General features: G+C 40.3%; 1 protein-coding gene across 6 annotated transcripts in view; it reads left to right on the top strand.

Annotated features, from left to right (window-relative positions):
- The window catches only part of LDB2 (LIM domain binding 2), a 282944-nt gene that overhangs the window by 223998 nt on the left and 32217 nt on the right, over positions 1 to 26729 (top strand). For all 6 annotated transcript variants that reach the window (XM_073342445.1, XM_073342443.1, XM_073342447.1 and 3 more), the window contains exon 5: positions 1482 to 1565. In XM_073342445.1, the coding sequence (XP_073198546.1) occupies positions 1482 to 1565 (84 nt within the window). The remainder of the gene's footprint in view (positions 1 to 1481; positions 1566 to 26729) is intronic.

A 26729-nucleotide genomic window follows, 5' to 3' on the forward strand; every position in this document is an offset into this window, starting at 1 on the left:
CAACTACATACATACACACATTTTTGGTAGAGATGGGCCCAAACCAAAACTTCAGAACCTGATTCCAGATCTTATTTTCACATTGAAAGCCCCTTCTCTGTTATGACGTGAACCAGATTCCAGAGTACTTTTACATTGTTACTCCTGGGGGCATTCTGCACCAAAAACTTAAAAATTCTGTGCACAATATTTTAAAATTCTGCAAAATTCTGAAAATCTTACATAATCATGCCAGTTTCAAGTATTTTGGTAATTTGTTTCAAAATACCTGTCAGCAAGCATGTCTGTAACAATACAGACACACACAAAAATTCCCCCAGGATCAGAGAGTTAAAGAAACCCCAATGACAACCCAGTTCCTGTTTCTCTGCCCCCTTTCCCCCTCCCCAGAACCCAGCAGGGAGCCAGACACCCACAATGCCTACCCCCAGAGCCCACCTGCAAGGCCCCCACAGCCAATATACCTGAACCTCCTCCTCCCCAGAACCCAACCGTGAGGCTCCCCTTGCCCAGACACCCATTCCCCTCTGTCCCCCAGAGCCCAGGGATCCAGAGGAAGAAACAGCTTCATGCTCGGTCTCAGGCTTGCAAGGAGTTTTCTGCGTGCCACCCTCTCCTTCCCTTAGGGCATGCTGGGAACTGCAGCTCCCAGGAACCTTCTAGCTCACTCTCTCTCCTCCCCAGCAGCATCTTCTATGTGTAAGCTGGGCTCTGCCAGTCCAGTGGCTCTGTACAAATACTGAAGTCAATGGGACTCCAGCTGCACACAGTGAATTGCAGGATCAGCGCCATAGGGGTTTTAAGGACATAGGCCCAGATTTTCAAAGGTATTTAGATTCCTAAATATACAGATAGGCACCTAGTGAGATTTTCAGAAGCACCTAAGTAGGTGAAAATCCCATTAATTGCCTATCTGCACCTTTAGGCTTCTAAATACCTTTGAAAATCTAACCCACAGTCCCTACCAGAAGATCTTCTAGTCTGTGGCCTGATCCTACAAGTCCTCCGACACAGAACCCTCATGAAAGTAAATGAGAGTTTGCACAACTGGGTTAATCACTTAAAGCAAGAGTAATGTATTTAGAAGAATGTGATACAAAAACATTACAAACTTGGGGATGGTCACTATCTCGTACTATATCTTTTGTACAGTGTCTACTACACTGGGGTCCCAATCTCAGTTAGGGTCTCTAGGTGCGAATATAATATAAATAATGGTAATTTTATATAAATCCATTTAGCTTTTCAGATGAGCTGGAGCAGAGGAGGGAGTTATAGAAAGACCATCTGAAATGGACTTTGTCTTACAACAAATTAGTATTGCTTAATATTACAAATCCAGTAAAAGACCTCCAGAGTGGTTTTATTTATTTAACTTTTAACTCTAGCCTTGAAATGTAATTTTTCCACAAGAGTGATTTCCCCCCACGAAAAACAAACCAAAAGCAAAGTGCCAATTTCCTTGCTTCCTTCCTACTTAGGCACAAGACCCTCAGGTGCTGGAGCAGCTGTCCAAAAACATCACCCGAATGGGTCTGACTAACTTCACCCTCAACTACCTCAGGGTAAGCGCTACTGCACTTGCCAGTTATTGTGAGTAATTTTAAAAGGTTACAAGCATTGTTGAGCCAACATAACAAAAACAGGGTCTAAGACAGTCAGGGAAGGTTGGAACCAGCCCTTAATGAGGGTTGTGGGGAGTAATATTGTGATTGGAATTAGGGTAACAAAGCAGCACATAGCAATGTTAGGGCTCAAACCTGCCCCACTGAAGTGAATAGAAAATTTGTCATTGACTTGAATGGAAGCTGGATCGGCTTCTGTGTTTTTCCTGGGCTTTCTTTTCAACTTTGCATAATTTAACAGGATTTATTGTTTGTAAACTAGAAGTTTTCCATCCTGTTTTGCTCAGATTTCTTATTTTTCTCTTGTCTATAATCATTGTTTCTGAGAAAACTGCAGCTACTTCTTACCACCATCCAGTGGTCTCAGCCTCCTTTCTAGCTCCCTAATAAGAAGCAGTATTAAGAGAAGGCACAGGTCCAGCTCTGAAAGCAGGCATACCCTCCATGCTTCCACCCTGCTTTGCCTCTGGGAGCCAGAGTTCTTTCCTCAGCTTTGCACTACATTGTCTAAATTTTTTTATGATTAAATAATGCATTTGTTCCCATTGCTTTCTGAACCTTGAAGTGCATTCAAAGTTTGTAAGTTTATTTTTATTTTCTGAAAGTATTCTCCTGTGTGGGTTCACAGTGCACACACTGAAATAAGAGTCTGGGAAATTAATATTGTTATGGTTAAAATGCAAATCATTTCTAGTTTTGGAAATATTATTAAGAATATAAAATGAGGCAAGGTACCTAACAATGCACCAGTGGACACCAGTAATTGTTTGTTTTTCCTTTTAATTAAGTGAATAGTTATTCAAAATGTTTGGGCTTTTAGAAAAACAAGAGTATTCTGGAAGATGAAAATGTTATCAGCCCAATGCAGAGCTGCACAGAATAGCAGTTAAATCAGCTGCAATTCAGTGAGGGTCATGATTCTACAAAATGTTCCAGGCAAACAGAGACCTGCACCAAGCAGAACCCCACTGAAATCAGTGAGGCTCTATGTGAGCACAGGGATAACTTGCAGGACTAGGGTCTAAGGTGAGATCTCACCAAGATGTCTCTATGGCTATGCCCTTGTTCCCCCAGTTGACTAGATGGTCATTGCTAATTACTTATTTAGCATCAGATTAAAAACGATAGCTCAAATGCTACTCTCAGTTATACAGGGCAAGTTTACCCCAATGGAACTGAGAGCAGAATTCAGCACAAAACCTGAGGTGAAATAAAACAGCATATTAGAAGTGTTGCAAGTAGAAATTCTACAATCAGATGTATGTGTAGTGGTGTTCCGTGTGCAATCTTATATGGTTCAGGGAGTGCCATTTTGAATTTGCAGCACTCTATCACTCTAGCAACTGCCAAGACCTTACAATTCCTTTGCTACATGTTCTCTAACTGTTGAATGTGAGATAGACTAATGAAATAGGCAGAAACTCTGAGATATAGATTAGTGCACATTTGGCATGAACTGTCCCTGCTGGTATCATACTGTCGGCGGGGGACGGGGGAATGGTATCAATATAAGCACTGGGAAGATACACAGTGAAGTGGAAGGGGATTAAATGATGAAGTCTTACCTTTTTTTTTCGTCCGGAGTAGTCTAGTTTTGTTAGTTTAATAGGCAACATTAGATCCCTAAGTACAAAGCTTTCGCTGACTCTTGGCCATGGTGATTCCAAAAGGAAATCTTTTTCGAGGCAGTCTCTGCTTCTTTCTGCTTTGTAGTGATGAATTGATCATTCTGCTCTTTTCAGATCTGCAGCTCATCATTGGCGCTCACATGAGACGATACACTTCCAGTTTGATTTACTTCTTTTCCCATCGTTTTCTTCTGTTAATTTTGAAAAAAAATCCCTTCCTAACCCAGAGCTGTAAAATTGTTCACTGAAAAAAAAAAAATCTGTTAAATGCAGCTATGTTTAAGTTTTTAAAAGTCAGCATTTTACCTGATTTTTATTTAAACCTTTCTGGTGTTTAATAATTAGTATTGTTATGTGTTTTTAAATAAGGTTTTAAACATAAGCCTGTACATGATTTTCATTTTTCTTTTCTGCATGCTGCAAAGGCTTGTGATAATCATAAGAAAAAACTTCACTGATGGGCAGAATTAATCATTTTTATCCTCCAAAGCACACACAGCAGTGAGCTATGCTGCAGTCTTTTTAAAAGCGGAATTTAAACCTTAATTTAAGATACTGCTGTTATAAAGGTGTAGCGTGTATGTTGTACTCTGTAAACACTATAGTATAGCATATCCCTATTATTTGGGATAATTACAATTTCGGCTATTCAAACCTTCAACCTGTGTACTCTGTTTTTTCTTTATTCACTTTGAGTTGGTGGAAATAAAGCTGCTGTGCTTAGAGGAACATTAATTTTGTTAAAGACTGGAGGGAGGTAGAAATCTTAAAAATATTTTCTTGGAAACTTGAAACAAAATTTACAGACCTACCAGTTTTGCCGTGTTGGATTTGGCAAATGTGCTTTCTCCCCACTCCCTCCTGGTTCTGTAAAGAACATGGGTTTTCTTTTGGTTTGGTTATTACCTTGTTTTGTACCAGCATAATTGATTAGCTTATCAGTGAGGTCAGCATGCTTTGCAGTAGCTCTTACATAGGATTCATTAGTTACGGGTAGTCCTCTGAGAAACAGTGAACGATACCTCATAGGTTTTAAATTAATATCAACTACTGTTTTTATTTTGTTTCTTAGCAAGTTTTGGATATTGTAAAAAATCAGATATTAAGGCTAAGAACTATATCCCACCCTCAATCAACACTCTAGGTAAAGAATAGGAGCCCTATACAGAGAGAGAGGATGAACATGACAGTCCATAGAACAGTTCCTATCAGATTGTAAGAATTTTAGGTAGGTAAATTGTTACCTGTGTGCTTTGTTAGATACTCAGCTACTCCCCTTAGGTTTGAATTTAGATACATCTAATTTACAATGGACTTGAACCAAGTCTGAACAATAGGGGTATACTTGGAGTACCATTCCCTTATATTTTAGAGCTCAAATTCCTCTCTGTCCCTGTCCCGTACAATTTCATATTCCAAAAAACAAAGCTACATTTCTCACATACTTGAAGTTTAAAAAAATGTCACTCCAGCATTGTAAGCAGTTGCAGCTAGATGGAACCTTTAGGCACAGCCCTATGCTGTCCATCAGAAGCCCAGAATTCCTCCTCTGCTTCTCCCTTGCTCTGGGGAAGGAAGGGAATGGAGTAATTTTTTACAGCTCTTTACCAGATGTAGATATTCCATTTTCCCCTCAAGCCAATTCAGCTCTACTCACTTGTGTGTTAGGGTGAGTGGAACCAAAGCTCTGCCCATTCCCCAACCTCCGCCCACCCCCTGCACAGGAAGAACCAGCTCTGTAGAGTCAGCCCTCCCCACCCAATGTCTGGGCAATGATCCAGGCAGGCCCGAGAGGGAAGTGAGAGGTCTTTTTCTCCCATATGTCCTTGCATGAGTGGGTTAAACCCAGCCATGATCTGAGCCTTAATTACAAATTATCCAATTCTCTATTATGCACCCCAGTAACAAAATATCACTATTGCAAATGTCAATTTTGGGGGCAATAACCCCTTGAGCCCAGGTTTTACTTAATTAGTTTCTCACTAGACATTTTCAGACTTCTAGTCTTAGAAGGCTAATGTAATAAATTATATAATGGGATAACATTTTGAAAGGGGACACTTAAATTGCATCCACACTGTTTATATGCGTACCTGTTATGCATGCACATTTTAAATTTGTACATGCAAAATATACACTTATGCATAAAATTATTCCTTTTAATGTGCCATTAAGGAGTTTGCATGTATAAATATGGGTATTAGGACAAAATATTTGAGTGTCATTTAGGGGTTCTGCTCAGGAAGTTTGATCCTAGTTCTGCAATTATTTGTGGTACTGTCTGATCAGTATTTCACTGTTATATTGCACCCCAAAAAACTATATTAAAAGAATATTAAGGTTGCAATGTCAAGCACTCGAAAGTTAGGAGGTGCCAGAATTAAGGTTGCCCTCTTAATTGTTCCCCCTTGTGCATTATCATATAGTCCTTATTTACATGTTCACATGCTATTTTTTCCCACAGAACTTCTGCCTCATTTAGTGCCCATGGTAGCTGGTCCTCATTGAATGGGTAGCTATTCAATATTTCTTTTTATCTTCATAATTCAGTGTGTGGTCCCATGTATTATTTACTGCAAACCATCTAAACCCCACACTGAACACAGAATTATTAATTTCCTCGTGGGCTTTTCTATGGTGCTTTCATCATAGTATCTTCGTCCTTTACAGATGTTAATGAATTTATATTCACAAAACCCATATGAGGTGAAGCCAAGGATTAAAGCCAAAACTGTCAAAAGTGTCAACTAATTCTGGGTGCCCAATTTCAGAGATTTAGGGCCTGATTTTTCAGAGGACTTAGAATGTTATAACACTTCATATATTCAGAGCAGAGCTCCTGTAATTGGAAGAGTTGAGCACTTTTGCGAATCAAAAGAAAATGAGGAACATGCTGTTTCCCCATGTGAAAAGTTTTGTTTAAGTGACTGGCCCACTCTGTGACAGAAGCAGGGATAGAATTTTTCTCCAGAAAGTCTGGAGAATTCAGTTGCCTTAACCATGAGGCCATCCTTTGTTTTCCTGGAGTTCCCTGCCTCATTCACCACCTGAGTTCAAATTTTTGCAACAAATGAGGGAGGGGTCCTAATATTCCCAGAGCAAGTCCATCCTGTGCCCTGAAAGAGGGACCCTGTAGAAACAATAGTATGTGATCATGTAATTAAACGCTGTCAGAATGTATACACATGGGTGGAGTAGAGGGGCACACCAACCTTATTTCTGGCATTTCCTGACTTCTGAGAGCTTGACTTTGCAACTGTAATATTTTTGATGTAATTTCCTATGTTTTTAATATAAGTAGAAATTGAAAAAACAAAAGTTTAATAATGTGGAACCATACCAACTTCCAGCGTGGTCATCAGGAAGTTTGGAATCTTTAGATCAGAATGGCACAGTTCTCTACTGCTGGAGCTCCACATGAGCTAAGAGAAAAGGAGTACTTGTGGCACCTTAGAGACTAACAAATTTATTAGAGCATAAGCTTTTGTGAGCTACAGCTCACTTCATCAGATGCATACAGTAGAAAATATAGTGGGGAGATTTTATATACACAGAGAACATGAAACAATGGGTGTTACCATACAGACTGTAACAAGCGTGATCAGGAAAGGTGAGCTATTACCAGCAGCAGAGCGGCGCAGGTGGGGGGGACGGGGGACCTTTTGTCGTGATAATCAAGGTGGGCCATTTCCAGCAGTTGACAAGGACAGTAGGAGGGGAAATAAACAAGGGGAAATAGTTTTACTTTGTGTAATGACACATCCACTCCCAGTCTTTATTCAAGCCTAAGTTAATTGTATCCAGTTTGCAAATTAATTCCAATTCAGCAGTCTCTCATTGGAGTCCATTTTTCAAGTTTTTTTGTTGCAGAACTGCCACTTTTAGGTCTGTAATCAAGTGACCAGAGAGATTGAAGTGTTCTCCAACTGGTTTTTGAATGTTATAATTCTTGACATCTGATTTGTGTCCATTTATTCTTTTACGTAGAGACTGTCCAGTTTGACCAATGTACATGGCAGAGGGGCATTGCTGGCACATGATGGCATATATCACATTGGTAGATGTGCAGGTGAACGAGCCTCTGATAGTGTGGCTGATGTTATTAGGCCCTATGATGGTGTCCCCTGAATAGATATGTGGACACAGTTGGCAACGGGCTTTGTTGCAAGGATAGGTTCCTGGGTTAGTGTTTTTGTTGTGTGGTGGGTGGCTGCTGGTGAGTATTTGTTTCAGGTTGGAGGGCTGACTGTAGGCAAGGACTGGCCTGTCTCCCAAGATCTGTGAGAGTGATGGGTCGTCCTTTAACTGGTAGCTGTGGAAGGCGGACCCACCACTAGAAGGGGATGAGATACGTAAAGCACCAGCGGTGTCACAGCAATTTCCTAGTCAGTGAAGGAATGTTGACACTCAGGACTCTTGGGTTCAACTCCATGTTCTAGAGGGGTTTGTGCTCTAGTGGTTACAGATCCTTCTGCCTCTTTCCCCCACCTCAGCCTTTTCCTGTTCCCTTCTGCTCCTACCATACACATCTGTCTCCTCTGACTCCCGCCTACCTGCCTCCTGCTTGGCTCCTGTCCTGCTCCAGCTGCTAATCTCCACCCAATTCATGCCCCTGCTCCTCCTGAGCCCTGCCCATGCCTCCTCCCTTTCCCTTCTACCTTCCCTCCCTCCCCTGAATCCCAGTCAGGCTGTTTCCTCCTCCTCCTCACTGCCTGGGCACCATCAGTGGGCATTGGGAGAACAGGAGCATCTGCCCGCTCTCGGTTCCATTGCCACAGCCCCATGCAGCTGGGAGGAGCAATGTCAAGGAAAGTCTGGCTCAGCCCCTCCAGCCCCAAGATGGAGCATGCTCAGTTGATCTATGAAGATGGGCATGCACAGCTCAGTTACAGGTAGGAGCAATGAGGGGATGGAGCATGCTCAGTGCAGATGAAATCTCCAGAGATTTAGCTGATGAGCTAAGTCTCTGCAGAGCACATAGAACCTGAGATTTACAATTTGGCCAAATTTGGGTGATTTTTCTGGGGACAGCAAAAGGCACAGCTCTGACACGAAGGTTACCTTCCTGCCAAATGTTTAGTTCCTGCTCCAAAGCATGGAGCTGCCAGAACTTTTCAACAAATCAGTTATAATAGTTTTATTTTTTAACGTGTGCAGAAAAAATTTATTTTCCCTTAAACTCATTCTCAGAAATGGCTAAATCATTTTACCTGAAACTTTCCAGAAACCTTCAGCCTGAGGGAAAGGCACCCTCCTTGCGAAATTTCAGTCCAACTGGATTGAGTTTGGCAAAGTTATAAGCAACTGAAAGCAGGCATGGCCCAATATCTTAACAAATACTTTGCCTCAGTCTTTAATAAGACTAAAGAGGATCTTAGGGATAATGATAGCATGACAAATGGGAATGAGGATATGGAGGTAGACATTACCATATTTGAGGTAGAAGCGAAACTCAAACAGCTTAATGGGACTAAATCGGGGGGCCCAGATAATCTTCATCCAAGAATATTAAAGGAATTGGCACAAGAAATTGCAAGCCCATGAGCAAGAATTTTGAATGAATCTGTAAACTCAGGGGTTGTACCGTATGACTGGAGAATTGCTAACATAGTTCCTATTTTTAACAAAGGGAAAAAAAGTGATCTGGGTAATTATAGGCCTGTTAGTTTGACATCTGTAGTATGCAAGGTCTTGGAAAAAATTTTGAAGGAGAAGGTAGTTAAGGACATTGAGGTCAATGGTAAATGGGACAAAATACAACATGGTTTTACAAAAGGTAGATCGTGCCAAACCAACCTGATCTCCTTCTTTGAGAAAGTAACAGATTTTTTAGATAAAGGAAACGCAGTGGATCTAATTTACCTAGATTTTAGTAAGGCATTTGATACCGTGCCACATGGGGAATTATTAGTTAAATTGGATAAGATGGGGATCAATAGGAAAATTGAAAGGTGAATAAGGAATTGGTTAAAGGGGAGACTACAACGGGTCCTACTGAAAGGTGAATTCTCAGGCTGGAGGGAGGTTGCCAGTGGAGTTCCTCAAGGATCGGTTTTGGGACCAATCTTATTTAATCTTTTTATTACTGACCTTGGCACAAAAAGTGGGCGTGTGCTAATAAAGTTTGCGGATGATACAAAGCTGGGAGGTATTGCCAATTTAGAGAACGACGGGGATACCCTACAGGAGGATCTGGATGACCTTGTAAACTGGAGTAATAGTAATAGGATGAAATTTAATAGTGAGAAGTGTAAGGTCATGCATTTAGGGATTAATAACAAGAATTTTAGTTATAAGCTAGGGACGCATCAATTAGAAGTAACGGAGGAGGAAAAGGACCTTGGAGTATTGGTTGATCATAGGATGACTATGAGCCGCCAATGTGATATGGCTGTGAAAAAAGCTAATGCGGTCTTGGGATGCATCAGGCGAGGTATTTCCAGTAGGGATAAGGAGGTTTTAGTACCGTTATACAAGGCACTGGTGAGACCTCACCTGGAATACCGTGTGCAGTTCTGGTCTCCCATGTTTAAGAAGGATGAATTCAAACTGCAACAGGTACAGAGAAGGGCTACTAGGATGATCCGAGGAATGGAAAACTTGTCTTATGAAAGGAGACTCAGGGAGCTTGGCTTGTTTAGCCTAACTAAAAGAAGGTTGAGGGGAGATATGATTGCTCTCTATAAATATATCAGAGGGAAAAATACCAGAGAAGGAGAGGAATTATTTAAGCTCAGTACCAATGTGGACACAAGAATAAATGGATATAAACTGGCCACTAGGAAATTTAGACTAGAAATTAGATAAAGGTTTTTAACCATCAGAGGAGTGAATTTTTGGAATAGCCTTCCAAGGGAAGCAGTGGGGGCAAAAGATCTATCTGGCTTTAAGATTAAACTCGATAAGTTTATGGAAGAGATGGTATGATGGGATAACATGGTTTTGGTAATTAAATATTCATGATAAATAGGCCCAATGGCCTGTGATGGGCTATTAGATGGGGTGAGATCCAAGTTAACCAGGAAAGAATTTTCTGTAGTATCTGGCTGATGAATCTTGCCCATATGCTCAGGGTTTAGCTGATCGCCATATTTGGGGTCGGGAAGGAATTTTCCTCCAGGGCAGATTGGAAGAGGCCCTGAAGTTTTTTCGCCTTCCTCTGTAGCATGGGGCACGGGTCACTTGCTGGAGGATTCTCTGCTCCTTGAAGTCTTTAAACTACGATTTGAGGACTTCAATAGCACAGATATAGGTGTGAGGTTTTTTTTGTAGGAGTGGTGGGTGAAATTCTGTGGCCTGCGTTGTGCAGGAGGTCAGACTAGATGATCGTAATGGTCCCTTCTGACCTAAATATCTATGAATCAATGAAAATGCCAGACAACGATAGCCAGAGGAATCTACAGTCTACCTGTGCTGCCTATAATCTGTGCTGCCAGAAGTTGGGACTGGGCTACAGGGGATGGATCACTTGATAATTACCAGTTCTGTTCATACCCTCTGAAGCACCAGGCATTGGTCACTGTCAGAAGACAGGATACTGGGCTAGATGGACCTTTTGTCTGACCCAGTATGGCCGTTCTTATGTTCTTAATCAGATCATACTGCCACGGAATTTCTAGTGAGGCAAACACTATATTGCAGGAAGTGTCTATTTTAGTGGCAAACACAGTAGCTTGTATCCCTCCCTTTTGTGTGTCTACCTCTTTGTAGGATAAGATAGTCTGGTACTTTCTGAATGGAAAATTTGATGAAGTATGCATCTTTGACAATCAAATACAAGGTAGTTTTTAAAAAATATAACGTCCTTTAATATACGGTGTCACAAAACGCTTTACAGCAAGAATCCATCCATCATAACCTGAAGAGAAAAGGGAAAAGAAGTTCTTAAGAAACAGTTTACAGAAAAGAAATGATCAAGATGAAAGGGATAGGGGGCTAGCTCAAGTAAAAGATGAACATACAACTAAGCAGTATTATAAAGAGGAGACCAAATCTAGGGTAACAGAGTCAAGAGATGGATACAAGGTCATAAAGTTGTCAATTATAATTGCCTCTTATGTAGCACTTTTTATCCATCAATCTCAAAGCACTTTACAAAAAAGGATACATATTTTGTGGATGGGGAAGCTTAGGCAGATAGAGGAAAAGTAGGCTGGAGCAAGTGTCTCAAGAATTTTGAAAACCAGGAAGGCAATTTTTAATGGGATTTTGAGATGCAGAGGAAGCCAGTACGGATGCCAATAGTATAGATATGGATGATCAGTTCTGTTTCTTGGCATAGTATTTGTTTCTCTAGATAATAGGAATTTAGGAAGACAATAAACAAGAGGGAATGGTGGCAGCAAGGGAGTAAGTGATTAAAGCATTAAGAATTTCAAGTGAGGCAGAGACAAATTCTATCAAAATTGCAGAAGTAGTGAAGGCAAATTTTCACGTACAGGACACTGTGATGGGCTCTTGGGTCTTAGTTTAAGAGAGTCCTAAAAGCAAAATATATTGTGTATGAATTCAAACTGACTATTGGTGCACTGTGGACATACAAACACATGATCTTGGGAGCAAAATTAAGGTCTAGATTAAAGAGAATGGGAGGCTCATAGAGAGATTGAGACAAAGAGGTCTTCAGTCTCTTCAGGAGTGGGAAATCAGGGTATAGCATGATGTGGGCAGTTTAGAAAAAGACAGAAAGATGGAAGAGAGAATGTTAGGAACGTTATCTTGGGAGATAAGATAGAAGGAGGGGAAAAAAGAGGGCCAAGAATAGAGCCTTAGGGCAGTTTTTAGAGGACAGGATGAATAACCTATACTAGAATGCAATACAATCATAAATAGTGCTAAGACATGAGAATTAGGGAAGTAGGATTTATATGAGGACCTGACAATGCCAATCCCAACATTTTGTTCCAGGCAGTCAGAATGGCAGAATGATTTATTGTTTATCAAATATCAGTGGTGTGCCTGATGCAAATAGGAATGTGAAGAGAGGGATGTATACTCAGAGGCAGTCAAGGAATAGGTACTGATCCAAATCCAATGGCTTAAAATCGCTGCACTAGGTCTTCACAGGGTGTTTCATAGTCTGAAGCATTAGCAACAAAAGCATTGCCGTTACGTGGTTTGCTGGTAAGCTGGGTAGACAAACTCCATCCCCCCAACCTGTGTTTATATTCTTGCACAACGCCTGATTACTCTAGCTTTATGTAGGCAGGAGTGAATTTCACGATAAGTGAATAGCCACCATTCACTGATATTAAATGGCAGACTGTGCAGATAGCATGAATTCATGTAAAAAACTCAACAGCAGTATGTTTTTCCTGTTTCGTGAAGGACCAAAGCTTGAACAGCCAAAAGGATCCTAAGCAGCAAATGTAACTATTTTATTTCTTGGAGTTCAACTTTCTCTTTATGGTGATTTGGTTGAACTCTGTGAATCCACACAGGAACAGCTAAGGAGACAGACAAGGCGATGGTACGTTGATGTGACTATTGACTGAAGTGAGAAAGCACATATAACAATTGTAATTACAAAACTAACCATTTTGTTTGGTTTGAGTAGCTTTTGTATCTCTTGTTTTGAGTTTGCTTTGTCTTGTACACCCAAATGTTCCCCAAACCGGAAAGTAGTCTCACCACTTTCTATTCGAAAAAATAGCAATGAGCCCTAAATAAAAATGTAAGCCAAGATTTTCAAAAGTGACTAGCTGTTTTGGGGTTCTCAGCTCTGAGATACCCAACCTGAGACAACTTGAAGAGGCCTGATTGTTAGAAAGTGCTGAATATCCAGTCTTATCCTGGGCTGTAAGTTTCCCATTCTTAATCTATGAATCTAAGAAAACTACAGCAATTGGGTCTGATTTTGATCTCTCATACACCAGCTGTACAGTGTTATAACTGTTGACGTCAGTGGATTTACTGCTGATTTATATGGTTGTGAGAGCAGAAACTGGCCCATTGAGAATTTACCATATTTGATGGTATTTAACTGAGAATGTCAAGCCAATGCTGAAATAAGTGTGTAAACACAGGGTTGCTTTGTGACTCTATTTCATTTGAGCTTGCGTATAAATATGTATGATTCACAAACATGTTTAAACATCATCATGGGTACCTTAGATGTCCGGGATTTAACAGCCTGTTGGGTTAATATAAAATATTCTCTTGAAACTTATTTAACGTGTTATGCATTTGTAAAATGAATGAAGTGCTATGTGTCCACGTGTTATATAAATAATAATGTATATCGATGCAGTGTTGTTGTAGCCCTATCAGTCCCTGGATATTAGAGAGACAAGGTGGGTGAGTAATAACTTTTATTGATCCAACTTCTGTTGGTAAGAGAGGCAGGCTTTCAAGTTACACAGAGCTCTTCTTCAGATCTGGGAAAGGTACTGAGTGTGTCATAGCTAAATATAAGATTGAAGAGAGAGTTTAACATAAGTAGTTAGTATATATTTTAAGGGACCAGTTAAGGTGAAGTGGCCCATTAAGACCCCTGTAGTCATAGGACAAAATGGGAGGTTAATGGGTTGCAGATTGTTGTAATAAACTGTAAATGCAGTGTCTCTGTTCAGTCCATGATTTTTAGTGTCTAGCAGAGTAATGAGTTTAAGCTCCCAGGCTTATCTTATGAAAGTGTTGTGCAGGCTTACTTTGAGGATGAGGACTGAGAGGTCAGATATGGAGTGATCACTTTGTGCTCACCCAAAAGTGCTCACCCACAGGTGGTAGGGTGTTTTTGATTTTTATCGTTTTCCTGTGTAAGTTCATTCGAAACCATGGTGATTGTCAGGTTTCACCCCCATAGTTGTTATTATGGCATTTAGTGCACTGGATGAAGTACAGCACATGTTGTGATAAGCATGTGTAGGACCCATGGATCTTGAAAGGTATGTTGTGGAGGGAGTTGATCATTTCAGTGAAGATATGTCTGCAGGTTTTGCATCTGTTGTTCTTGCAGGGTCTGGTTCTGCTTTGAGTTGGCATGTCCTGGTCTGTGGGGAGCTGTCTTCTGATGATGAGCTTGGAGAGGTTGAAGGGTTGCTTGAAGGCCAGAAGAGAGGGTTCAGGAAAGATTTCAGGATGCAGACACAGCTCCACTGCTACAATGATCAACACTGGTGCCGGTCCCTGAGATCTCTCTGGCACCATTTAGGAAGGCAGCAAGCCTGTCCCTGGTATTAAAAAGGTTGAGAAATACTGCCTTAGAATATGTACAAACTACATATGCTGAACTATCACTTTGATCTTGTATTTAGCTGTGACACTCTCAATACCTTTCCTAGACCTGAAGAAGAGCTTTGTGTAAGCTCAAAAGTTTGTCTCTCTTACCAACAAAAGTTGGTCCAGTAAAATATATTACTTCAGCCCCTTGTCTATTTTATGTATAGCTAAGTGGTTTGTAAATTGCCTTTGGTTTCCATGCAAAGCTTCTATTGAAGTTAGTGGAATTTCAGCACATGGATCAAGGACAATAAATAAATAGCTGCAAGCTTGGGTTTACCTTCTATAATAGCTGGAAAATCTTGCATAGAATCATAGAAGATTGATGCTGGAAGAGACCTCAGGAGGTCATCTAGTCCAACCCCCTGCTCAGAGCAGGACCAACACCAACTAAACCATCCCAGCCAGGGCTTTGTGAAGCCCAGCCTTAAAAACCTCTAAGGATGGAGATTCCACCACCACCCTAGGTAACCCATTCCAGTGCTTCACCACCCTCCCAGTGAAATAGTGTTTCCTAATATCCAACCTAGAGCTCCCGCAGTGCAATTATTAAACTAAATAATCTTCTGAGTGTGAGGCTCAAAAAAAGATAATGCTCAACATCCTCAATAGATGCCACTGGACACTTCAGTTTATTGGGTTTTGGCAAGAGGTGTCAAAGCATGAATGCCACTTTAAAATATTATTTTAATGTTTAGTATTATGCTTCTGTGTTTTATAACTCTGCCATGTGCAATATTATGACTGATATTCCTGATAGATTAATTAGCCTGTGATGTGGAGGTGAAATGTCCAGCCATGTAAAGGACAGAATATTGTATATACTATTATTATGTTCCCTTAAATATAGTAGTTTTTAAATTCCACAATAAATTTTGTGAGAACAGTTGCAGTAAGAACCAGAACATGGAACAAAACTCGTCCATTCTGATGACGGAGATCGTAAGTAGAATGAAGAATGGTACAGTCCAAAATCTACATTCCTGTAATTCTCTTCTTGATGAAGAGTAAAACATAGAGAAGAATTTAGAACACAGAAGAGCGTGGTTGAGGGTCTGAAATACAGCTGCGAAAAAAACTGTACACTTGTTACACCCACACCAAATTGAAACAATAACTGGAAATCCCTCTTGCTGATAAATTTCACTTTTTCCATATTAAGATTTCACTTGGGAGGAAAATGCCAGTTTTTGCTTTACAAACGTTTAGCGGCAAAATAACAAATGTTCATGACACCTTATTTTTTTGCATCTTCTGGGTAGTTTACAGTACCTTGAGGGCCATCTGGACTCCTTGTGTGCCAGCTCTGTCAGTTCTTTCTGGCTCTGTTTCTGGGAAGGCTGGCTCAATTAGTCATCTTTTAACATTTTTGGCTCATATTGCCGCTTAACTCCCTTGGAAAGTCATTCTATAAGCATGCTAAATAATATATAGGACCAAATTCTGCTTGCAGTTACATCAGTATATAAAATGGAGTAACGCCTCAGAAACCAATGGCATTACTTCAGATTTACTGTGATATAACTGGGAGCAGAGTTTCATCCTTGTATGACATATTGCTTTCAAGATGTAATGCATGAACGCTAACAATTAATCATAAAAATAACACCTTGAGGAGCCTCAGAGAAGCAAGAAAAATGTGAAGATTGTAATCATTTAATTTACAACAATATTGGATACAAAGGCCCTTATCTTCAGCTGTGTAAATCAGCATAGCTCTGTTGAGGTCAATGACGCTATCCCCATTTGCAACCATGGAGGATTTGGCCCCAAAAGTACAAATCTGGTTTACAGAGGAAAAGCTTTTCTCTGATTTGGACTGAGAAGGAGAAGGTAGTTGGATAGGGAACCACGGAAGCTTTGAGAGCTTTCATTATTTTTCACTGTTTTTTGCAGTAAAGATTAGAAATACACGAAGCAGGGGGGAAAGGAACAGAAGCAGAACCTAGCCACAGGAGTGAATTATGGCACCCAGAAATGCATGAACAAGTTGCTCTCCCTCCAGATACTTTTAATTTTATGCTAACTCCTTCCTGCCTTTCTTTCTGCCACCAAAATTGTGCTCACAATTGTTGCCTGAAAGAAGAAAGAAAGTAAGAAAAGGGGTTAAAATATAGAAGAAAAATAGATTGTGCTGCCTAGTTTTGGGCATATGTTGTTGTAGCCGTGTTGGTCCCAGGATATTAGAGAGATAAGGTAGGTGAGGTAATATCTTTTATTGGACCAACTTCTGTTGGTGAGAGAGACAAGTGATAAAAGATATTACCTCACCCACCTTGTCTCTCTAGTTTTTGGCAATTATTTGAGACTGATTTCTCTCAATGTCTGCTCTTCCCTAAAATGAAGTGATATAAGGATAAACCAAGCTGACATTGTAGGACTTTTTAAATACTTGCTAACAATGTAATTCTGAGCCCAATTTTGCAAGATGCTGAGCTCACTGAATTTCAGTGGAAGTTATGGTTGCTCAGCGCCTCTCAAGAGACAGTTTTTGGCATCTTGCAGGATTGTGCAAACACAGCTACAAGGGTGACTACATTTCTGTCTTAGAATGTTTTGCTTTAATTATCCAAAGGTTGCTTATTATGTGGGCTTCCCCTGAAAAATGACGAGCTGGGCCAGATCCTCAACTGGTGTAAATTGGTATAGATCTGTTGACTTCAGTGGAGCTATAATTATTTACACCAAAATGTGAGAAATCTTAGAAGAAAATACCTGTACTTATTGGTACCAGAGTTTCTTTTCAATGAAGACTTAGAGAAATTTATCAATGAGCTTTACCCCTTGGATTTTTTAAATTACTGGATGTTAATTTGCTTTAAGAATATAACTACATACTTTCAGTCTAACAATTAGTGCATTTCGTTTTATTCTGGAACATTTTTGTTGCATTGTAGAGCATTCATGCTGGAGGCAAATGTTTGATCTGTCTCTAATGCTTGTGGTAGTGTTATTCTAAAAAGCTATCCATCTCAAGCTGTAATCTCGGAAAGGTGATGTATATAAAGGTGAAAAGTATCATTTGTCATTGCATTCTATCTTAAAGATGTCTTGAGACTTGGGAATTAGCCAATATGGGCAGTTTTTCTTCTCATTAGCTGCTTTATTCGTAACTGCAGGGGCTGTCAGAAGCGCTTACTAACACTTAGCTCTCTGCATATTAATAAATAAAGCTGCATGAATCTATGGGATATCATAGGCATCATGATCATGTAGAAAATGCCTTTGGTAACAAAAATTTAAACCTTCTATTTGGGAATGCTCAAAAAAATTAAATGTGAAACTAGACTGGATTTATTTAGGGTGACTTATTTATGCTGATCACATAGATATTTTTATATGTATATAAAACTTGGTGAGTTTTCTTCAGTTTTTGACACATAAAAGTTACAGTAGCTAGCAAGTATTGGCAGTGTGTTATTGATGCAGTAGGAAAGTCCAGGAAGTGCATCAGTGGTTGGTTATCAGTACTGAACACCTTGAATGTATTGTGTGGCATCAGGAAGGCCAGATGACTTCAACCACCCAAGGAATGCCAGAAAATGCATTGCCTGCAGGCTGTTGGTGCTATTATAAAATGGAAATAATAATGAAGAGGAAAAAGGTTCCTACATGTACATTTTACTAGAGCGTATGCCTATAACATCATGGACAACACGGCCGAAAGTTCCATTTGTGTCTGGGGTACTAAAGGTATTTCATAATGTAAATCTTGCTATGCCTACTGCTGTATACTCTGGACTCTGAAAATCTTGAACTATCTATGGCACTTATGTGGCCACCATTACTATGGTATCTGACCACTGCACAATTTTTAAATTATTTTTTGGTACAACAGCCCTGTGAGGTGGGGAAGTGCTATTTTTACAGGAGGAGCTGAGGCACAGGAAGACTAAATGACTTGCCCAAGATCACCCTGGAAGATTCTGGTAGAGCAGGGACTTTGACCATAGGACTCCTAAATTCTAGGCTTGTGTACTCATCGCGGGACCATGCTGCCTGTCTGTCATTATTTTCCACACATGAATTTTCCATATATTTATCATCGCAGGTAAGAGCTACTTCTACTCCCCTGAAGTATAGGACCATGGTTGGAAGCAGCTCTTCACTGCCCCAACTAGCAGTAGTAATAACTCATTTTTATCCCCCACTCATCAGAATCTCCGGCAGCAAGAGCAGCAGCTTCTCTTTGCTTACCGGAAAGACGCCAGCCACCTGAGCTGCAGGCAGGCATGACAGGGCTGCCAAATGTATTAGTCTCACATGAGATGCATGACACTTGGCAGGTCTGTGCTGCTCTGTGATCTGCAGAGAATCCCCAATCCTCATGGAGAATCCCGCGTTGTTATACATTAAAATATGAGTCTTCTGAATTTGCTTGAAATACGGCTGTTGTCAGAAAAATGAGACCTTCTTTTCAGTGGATCAGCTCCTTGTAAGTATTTCTGAGTAAAATAAGGATTTGCTATTTTTTATTACTTCTTGCAAGCACTCTAGAGCCAATGCAATGAGGAGAGACTAGGCTAGACTCCATTCTGACTTGCACTTCAGCAACAATATCGTTAGCTCAGTTCTGGTTGCAGAATTGTTAGGATGGTGATACAGGAGTCAGAAAGAACACGGCTTGACTCTCAGAGTCCAAACATTTAGGGAGAAAATATTTTTACATGTAAACTTCAAATCTTTCCTGGAAGTCACCCTTAGACAATAAGCTTGGAGCTCCATCATGCTATTTTATGGAGTGACTTAATGAGCCTAACAATTTAAGGACCTTCTTGTGTGAAGCTTTGTACGAAATGCTAGTAAAAGGTCTGTTTTTTAAAGGAGGAAATGAAGACCATTCCTCTCTGCCCCCAAAGAAACGGTTGGAATGGGGTTTTTTCGCTTAGCAGAGGAGCACTTTTTCCCCTGGATGCTGTCTCTTTCATATTTGTCATATGTAACCTGGTAAGGACAGATGTGATTCCAGACCAATGTTTGGGCATGATTTTAACAAGGGCTGTCAAAAAATTATTTGTGATTTTAAATTTTTAATTGTGATTTTAAAAATTAATCATGATTAATCACATTTTTAATTACACTGTTAAATAGAATACTAATTGAAATTTATTAAAAAAATTTGGATGTTTTTCTACATTTTCAAATATATTGATTTCAATACCAACACAAAACACAAAGTGTACAGTGTTCAGTTTATTATTTTGATTACAAATATTTGTACTGTAAAAATGATAAACAAAAGAAATAGTATTTTTCAATTCACTTCATACAAGTACTGTAGTGCACCAATCTCTGTGTCATGAACTTACAAATGGAGGGGGCTTTTTTGTTACATAACTGCACTCCAAAACAAAACTATGTAAAACTTCAGAGCCTACAAGTCCACTCAGTCCTACTTCTTGTTCAGCCAGTCGCTCAGACAAACTAGTTTATTTATATCTACAGGAGATAACGCTGCCCTCTTCTTATTTACAATGTCACCAGAAAGTGAAAATAGGCATTCACATGGCACTGTTGTAGTCAGCATTGCAAGGTATCCACGTGCCGGATATGCTAAACAGTCGTATGCCCCTTCATGCTTCAGCCACCATCCCAGAGCACATGCTTCCATGCTGATGATGCTTGTTAAAAAATAATGTGTTAATAAAATTTGTGACTGAACCCCTTGGGGGAGAATTGTATGTCTCCTGCTCTATTTTACCCGCATTCTGCAATATATTTCATGTTATAGCAGTCTCTGATAATGACCCAGCACTTGTTGTTCATTTTAAGAACACTTTCACTGGAGATTTGACAAAGCATACAGAAGGTACCAATGTGAGATTTCTAAAGATAGCTACAGCACTTGACCCAAGGTTTAAGAATCTGAAGTGCCTTCCAAAATCTGAGAGGGACAAGATGTGGAGCATGCTTTCAGAAGTCTTAAAAGAGCAACACTCCGAAGCGGAAACTACAGCACCTGAACCCCAAAAAAGAAAATTAACCTTCTGCTGGTGACATCTGACTCAAAAGATGAAAATGAACATGCATCGGTCTGCACTGCTTTGGATCGTTATTGAGCAGAACCCATCATCAGCATGGACTCATGTCCTCAGGAATGGTGGTTGAAGCATGAAGGGACATATGAATCTTTAGCATATCTGGCACGTAAATATCTTGTGACACCGGCTACAACAGTGTCATGAGAACGTCTATTTTGACTTTCAGGTGACATTATAAACAAGAAGCGGGCACCATTATCTCCTGCAAATGTAAGCAAACTTGTTTGTCTGTGCAATTCGCTGAACAAGAAGTAGGACTGAGTGGACTAGTAGGCTCTAAAATTTTACATTGTTTTATTTTTGAATTCAGTTATTTTCTGTACATAATTATACATTTTTTACGTTCAACTTTCATTATAAAGAGATTGCACTACAGTACTTGTATTAGATTAATAGAAAAATACTATTTCTTTTGTTTTTTACAGTGCAAATATTTGTAATCAAAAATAAATATAAAATGAGCACTGTATACTTTGTATTCTGTGTTGTAATTGAAATCAATATATTTGAAAATGTAGAAAACATCCCAAAATATTTAAATACATGGTATTCTATTATTTATCAGCATGAATAATCGCGATTAATTTTTTTAATCACTTGACAGCCCTAATTTAAACTTTTGTTTTAAGCTTGGAAACAGCATATAGTTGTTTTGATCATTTATTTTGCTCATTCATGACATTGGGCTATTTCACAAATTGTCCTTAAAAATAAAGTCAAAATTAAGTAATCCAGCTACTTTTTAATAATAGACTACTTGGTGGTTGAAAGTCCTGTCTAGGCACATGGGATACAAATTATCTTGCTTTCTCACCACAAGTTGCACTGAGAGTAAAGAGTTATCCCCCTTTGCACAAATGATGATGAGATGAGAGGGAATATGTTTGATGTAGATTCTTGCCTGAAAGTTTTATCTAGACTCCCTGTGCACATTTTTTGATTGACTATATGACAATGGGACAGGCCGGAGAGTGTCCAGTTTCTTCAGAGATGCACAGGGAAGGGCTGGAGTGGAGATGCAAACTCCACATTCAGAAATCTTTGCACCCATGGGGTTCAAGAACCTCCAAAAGGGTAAGAGAGTATGTGGGCTACTGCCTCTACTAGTCAGCGGAGTGGCAATCACATGCAGGGAGTATGCAGCACCTGCTGAAGTGGTGGGGCAGGAGAGATCCAGGAATTCTTTATGGAGCTGTCCTTGCGGATGGAGGGTGGTAACAAGCGGAATTGCTCACCTGGCAAAATTGAGCCCAGTGATGGCAACTACCTCAGCACAAGCTAACTGAACTGGACAGACCTTTTCAAAAGCAAGGTAATGTCTGATGTAACTCATTTGACTTTAGTGGTGTGTGATGGGGCTTAACCCCTCAGCCTCAATGCACCAAATGAGTCATGCTTTTGCACCTGGGGGAGGTGAGGAGCTAATTGTCTCCTGGCTAGTAAGTAGACTGAAGAGTCCAGCCGAAGGGGGGAGACAAGTGTCTCTGACTGAGAAAAGCCCACGGTTAGGGAACACAAGACAGAGACAACAGGAGCAGTGCACCATATGGACAGCATAGGATTCTGCAAGGGAAGCCCTAAGATACAGGTTGTAAGTAGAGAAGAAAAGATGTCAGTAGTCCAAAAGGGTAGGAGAACTATTTAGTTTTATTTGGACTTGTTTATGACTCCCTGGAAGGTGTAAACTGTGGTGATGTGGCCAGAGGACTGAGCCACAGAAGACTTGGGGTCAGGATAGGCGGCTGGCAGGAGGTGCCGGGGCCAAAGGTAAAGGCAACATCCCACACTAATGTGAGGGGATGCTCTGAGGATGAATGAGCCCTGCCACATGGTGTTACATCAGGGATTTGATACTGTCCAGTGCACCTGCAGAGTGTTGTACATAGGAATACAAAGTAAAAAGTGATAAGTGGGACAGGGTAACCTAGTCCCATGTTAATGAGATGCTGCTGCATAGCTACCAAGTTATTCCTGCCTTGTAGTAGAAGTAAAGTCTGAGAGGGGAGTGTGTTTTAATCCCCTCATCTGCGTGCTGTGGTCACCATAAAGCCTCTGCCTTCTCAGACAAGCCCATTCTCCTCCCACACGTCTTTTAACTCACAGTTCTGACAATAAGGTAGCGGATGTATGACAGGCTTGAGGTGACTGCTCAGCATGGAGAGCTAAGACAGGCACTTAAGCTTATCCAGGGCTGGGAGCGGGGCCATGGCTCCGGGAGGTGGGGAGGTGGACAGGGTAAGGGGGCCCAGGCTGGGGCCACAGCTAGGGTGTGGGGCCAGGAACAGATCCCCGGGCGTGGTGTCAGCAGCTGGGGCTGGGGCCAGAAGCAGAGCTAGGTGGCACTCCCTCTCCACCCCTGTGTAAGGGCTGGCCCAGGTCCTAGCCACCCCACCCCCAAATGTTCCTCCGTGCCCCCTTAGGGGGGCATGCCCCTCAATTGGGGACCTCTGGGGGGAGGGATAGCTCAGTGGTTTGAGCATTGGCCTGTTAAACCCAGGGGTGTGAGTTCAATCCTTGAGGGGGCCGTTTAGGGATCTGGGGCAAAAATTGGGGATTGGTCCTGCTTTGAGCAGGGGGTTGAACTAGATGACCTCCTGAGATCCCTTCCAACCCTGATATTCTATGATTCTATGACATAGAGGCTCAAGGAATAATTTTACCCAAGGTTTTGAATCTGAAATGAGTAAACAGGCCACAATATATTTGCATGAAATTAAAAGTCTGATCTTTAATTTAATTATTCCTGTATTTTCCTCTCAACACTTTCTGTTATATACAGTATTTCAGTGATGAATTATTTCTTCAGCCTACTGTTATCAAGTGCCTTGAAACAAAGGCTCAATTAAAAACATAATGAGAGCGGGAAATCAGAGAATAGAAAGTGAGCTACACCTACAGATTCCACACCCAGAACTCCTTTTTTTGTTTGGTTTGGTTCAACAACCAACCTTTTTGCTATTGTGTCCTGGGTCATGGGCCAGCATCCATCAAAATAAGAAGAAAAATACAGATTTAGCTTTGCCTGCCAAACTAAGATAAATTATCAGACTTTCAAATACCATCAGGAAACTCCTCTCTCTTCTCCATCACACTAGACCACAGAGCAAAATGGGAAAAGCATATCCACATATAAAGAACTTGCAAGTGCTAGATGTAAAGGCACTGAGTGCTTTTTGTTGTAACCCCAAACTGTCATATACTGGTGCATAGCCTCCCATATACCATAGTGTTACAAAACTGTGGAAGATCTGGTAACCCTCAAAAGGAGGTAGAGAAATGGGGAAAAAATGGTTCTGTGACCTGTTCTAGCAGAAGGTAGAACAAAGAGGAGAAAGCACAGTTTTAGGGCATGTCTATGCTTCGATCCCAGCACAGAACCATAGAGTTAGAAGGGACCACAAGGGTCATCTAGTTTAACCCCTGAATGAGGAGACATATTTGCTCTAGCTCTCAACGAGCTAGCATGCTAAAAATAGAATGTAGCCAGAGCAGCGTGAGCTGTGGGGTGGGCTACCTGCCCTGAGTATGTGCCCATCTGAGACCCTTGGCATGTACTCTTAGAAAAATAGAAGGGTATAAAATAAAGTAGGAAGAGGTACTTATATACTTCTGTTAGCTGTTTTTGCTGCTATACTCTCTCTTTTTATCTTCTTGATGTAGGGACTCTTCTATGCAGGGAAATTGACTGGCACAGCAGTAGTAATTCCAGAATAAAGTGTCCACATGGGGAGCTATACCAGAATACCTGTTGTGAAATAGTTTACTCCACGAAAGCTATGCTGGTCAATTTCCCCATGTCGGCAAGGCATTAGTTACATCAGCACACTGACTCATTAGTATGTCCTGATCAATTGACTCATGCCACAATATACATTATCACTCTGATTTTTCCTTAATTGTTAAACTACATTTAATGATAAAAAAGTCTCTGGTTCTGATTTTTCTCTGCCTTGCACCTCGTGTAGTCATTTACACTTATACAAAGTGAGTGGAAAACTGTTATGGAAGCATTTTCCCATTCACTTTGAATAGGTGTAAAAGACTATAGGAGCTGCAAGGCAGTGGAGAAACAAGCCCCCTGACAGCAGACACTCTTGGGAAGGGGAACAACAACAAAAATCACACAAAAAAGATAAGGCTGTAATATAATTCAGAAACACCCCAAAATGCAAAATCACAATAATAAGCAAACACCATCACTCTCAAAGTAGAATGTGATGCCACAGGGCAAAGAAACAAAGATTAGTAGGTTTCTGACCTTGATTCCACAAATGCTATGTATGCCAGTCCATTTGCACCATCTGCTGGACCAAGTGTCGGTAGAGGACAAGATGGCAGACACTTGGGAATATGTGTTGAAATGCCATTTGGAAAAAGAAAATTGGTTCACAAGGCCATGAAAACAAAAATCCTGGGTGTTTAAGAAGCTGATGCTAGTAGACAGAAGTAAAAGCAAACCCCAGTGGTACCATTTCTGAGTCTTAGAAGGTTACCTGACTTTCTTCTATACCACCTATATGAGTAGAAAAAAAATTGAAACATAAGAGAAAAGATGATCTCCAGCATGAGTGTATTACAGCAGGAATGATAATGTGAATTAAACTAGCCCAAGAAATGACGACTTTTAGAATAAGAAGTGCAGATTTTTCAAATGTGCATGGACAATGCCAGTGCACTCATGCAGGTTGGGGGTTTGGACACACATGCCTATGTGTCAATCATAAAATCATAGGACTAGAAGGGACCTTGAAAGTCCAGTCCCCTGCACTCGTGGCAGGACTAAGTATTATCTAGACCATCCCTGACAGGTGTTTGTCTTACCTGCTTTTAAATATTTCCAATGATGGAGATTCCACAGCCTCCCTAGGCAATTTATTCCAGTGCTTAACCACCTTGACAGTTAGGAAGTTTTTCCTAATGTCCAACCTAAACCTCCCTTGCTGCAATTTAAGCCCATTGCTTCTTGTCCTATCCTCAGAGCTTAGGAAAAACAATTTTTCTCTCTCCTCCTTGTAACAACCTTTTATGTATTTGAAAACTGTTATCATGCCCCGTCTTAGTCTTCTCTTTTCCAGACTAAACAAACCCATTTTTTTTCAATCTTCAATGCACATTCATGGTGGAAGTGTGTATAAACTGGACACAATAGGTTTGAATATTTCAGAAAGTTTAACCCAGTGGTCTAACAGGAGTGCATTCTGTTTGTCATATTGAATTACCTAAATGTGGGTCCTTTATTCTGGCCTTCTAGATTATTGCATCAAATAAGGGTCTTAATTTGGACTGTATAATTATATCCAGTGATTGGGAAGCTGTATTATTCAGATAGTCTTTGTGAAAAGAAATATATATATTTCTTTTCATAAAGACCATCCGAATATTGGAAAATATAATTTAGTCATTGTTTTTGTTATACAAAATGTAATTGAATTGTTACATTTAAATTGATCATAATTAAACTAAATCTATGCTACAAAGGATGGTGGCTATACAAGCAAAAAGGGTCTTGCACACTGGTTTAACTTGCTGATAAATGACTTCTTTTGTGAGATGACATGCAAGAACTGCAAACACTGTGCCCCAGCCTTGAAAAATTCTGATTCAGCTGCAGCAAGAAAGGAGCTTGCTTAAAAAATATCCACTGCAGTGGAATATGACAACATTTTGGAACACAATATTGCATATATTCGAGAGGCTTTTAAAACAACAAATACAACACAATGTAATTTTATAACTGTTTAGCTACTTAAATGGCCCCCATATGTATAATATCTGAGTCCCTCACAATCATTGATGAAAGATTCATAGATTCATAGACTGTACGTCCAGAAGGGACCATTAGATCATCTAGTCCAGTGATACTCAGACCTCAGTGGTTCAGAAGCCAAATTAGTGATCAACATTACCCAAAAAAGCCACAGTGGTGTGAATTCATTGTTTCATTTATATATATAAAATTCTCACAGCAAAATGACTGGCCAAGTATTATTTTATCAACTGCAGTTGGTTAATAACATAGTAAAAGCATCTGGATAGGTCAATAATTTAGATTGGTTAATAATTAAATCACATAGTGTTTGAATATCATGTGCCTCAAAGAGCCACAGGAGACACATTAAAGAGCCACTTGCTGCTCACGAGCCTCAGTCTGAGTATCACTGATCTAGTCTAACCTCCTGTATATATTGTAGGCTATTGAAATTCACCCAGTTACT

This window comes from Lepidochelys kempii, chromosome 4 (assembly GCF_965140265.1).
Source record: "Lepidochelys kempii isolate rLepKem1 chromosome 4, rLepKem1.hap2, whole genome shotgun sequence".
In the NCBI taxonomy this organism is placed as follows: Eukaryota; Metazoa; Chordata; order Testudines; family Cheloniidae; genus Lepidochelys; species Lepidochelys kempii.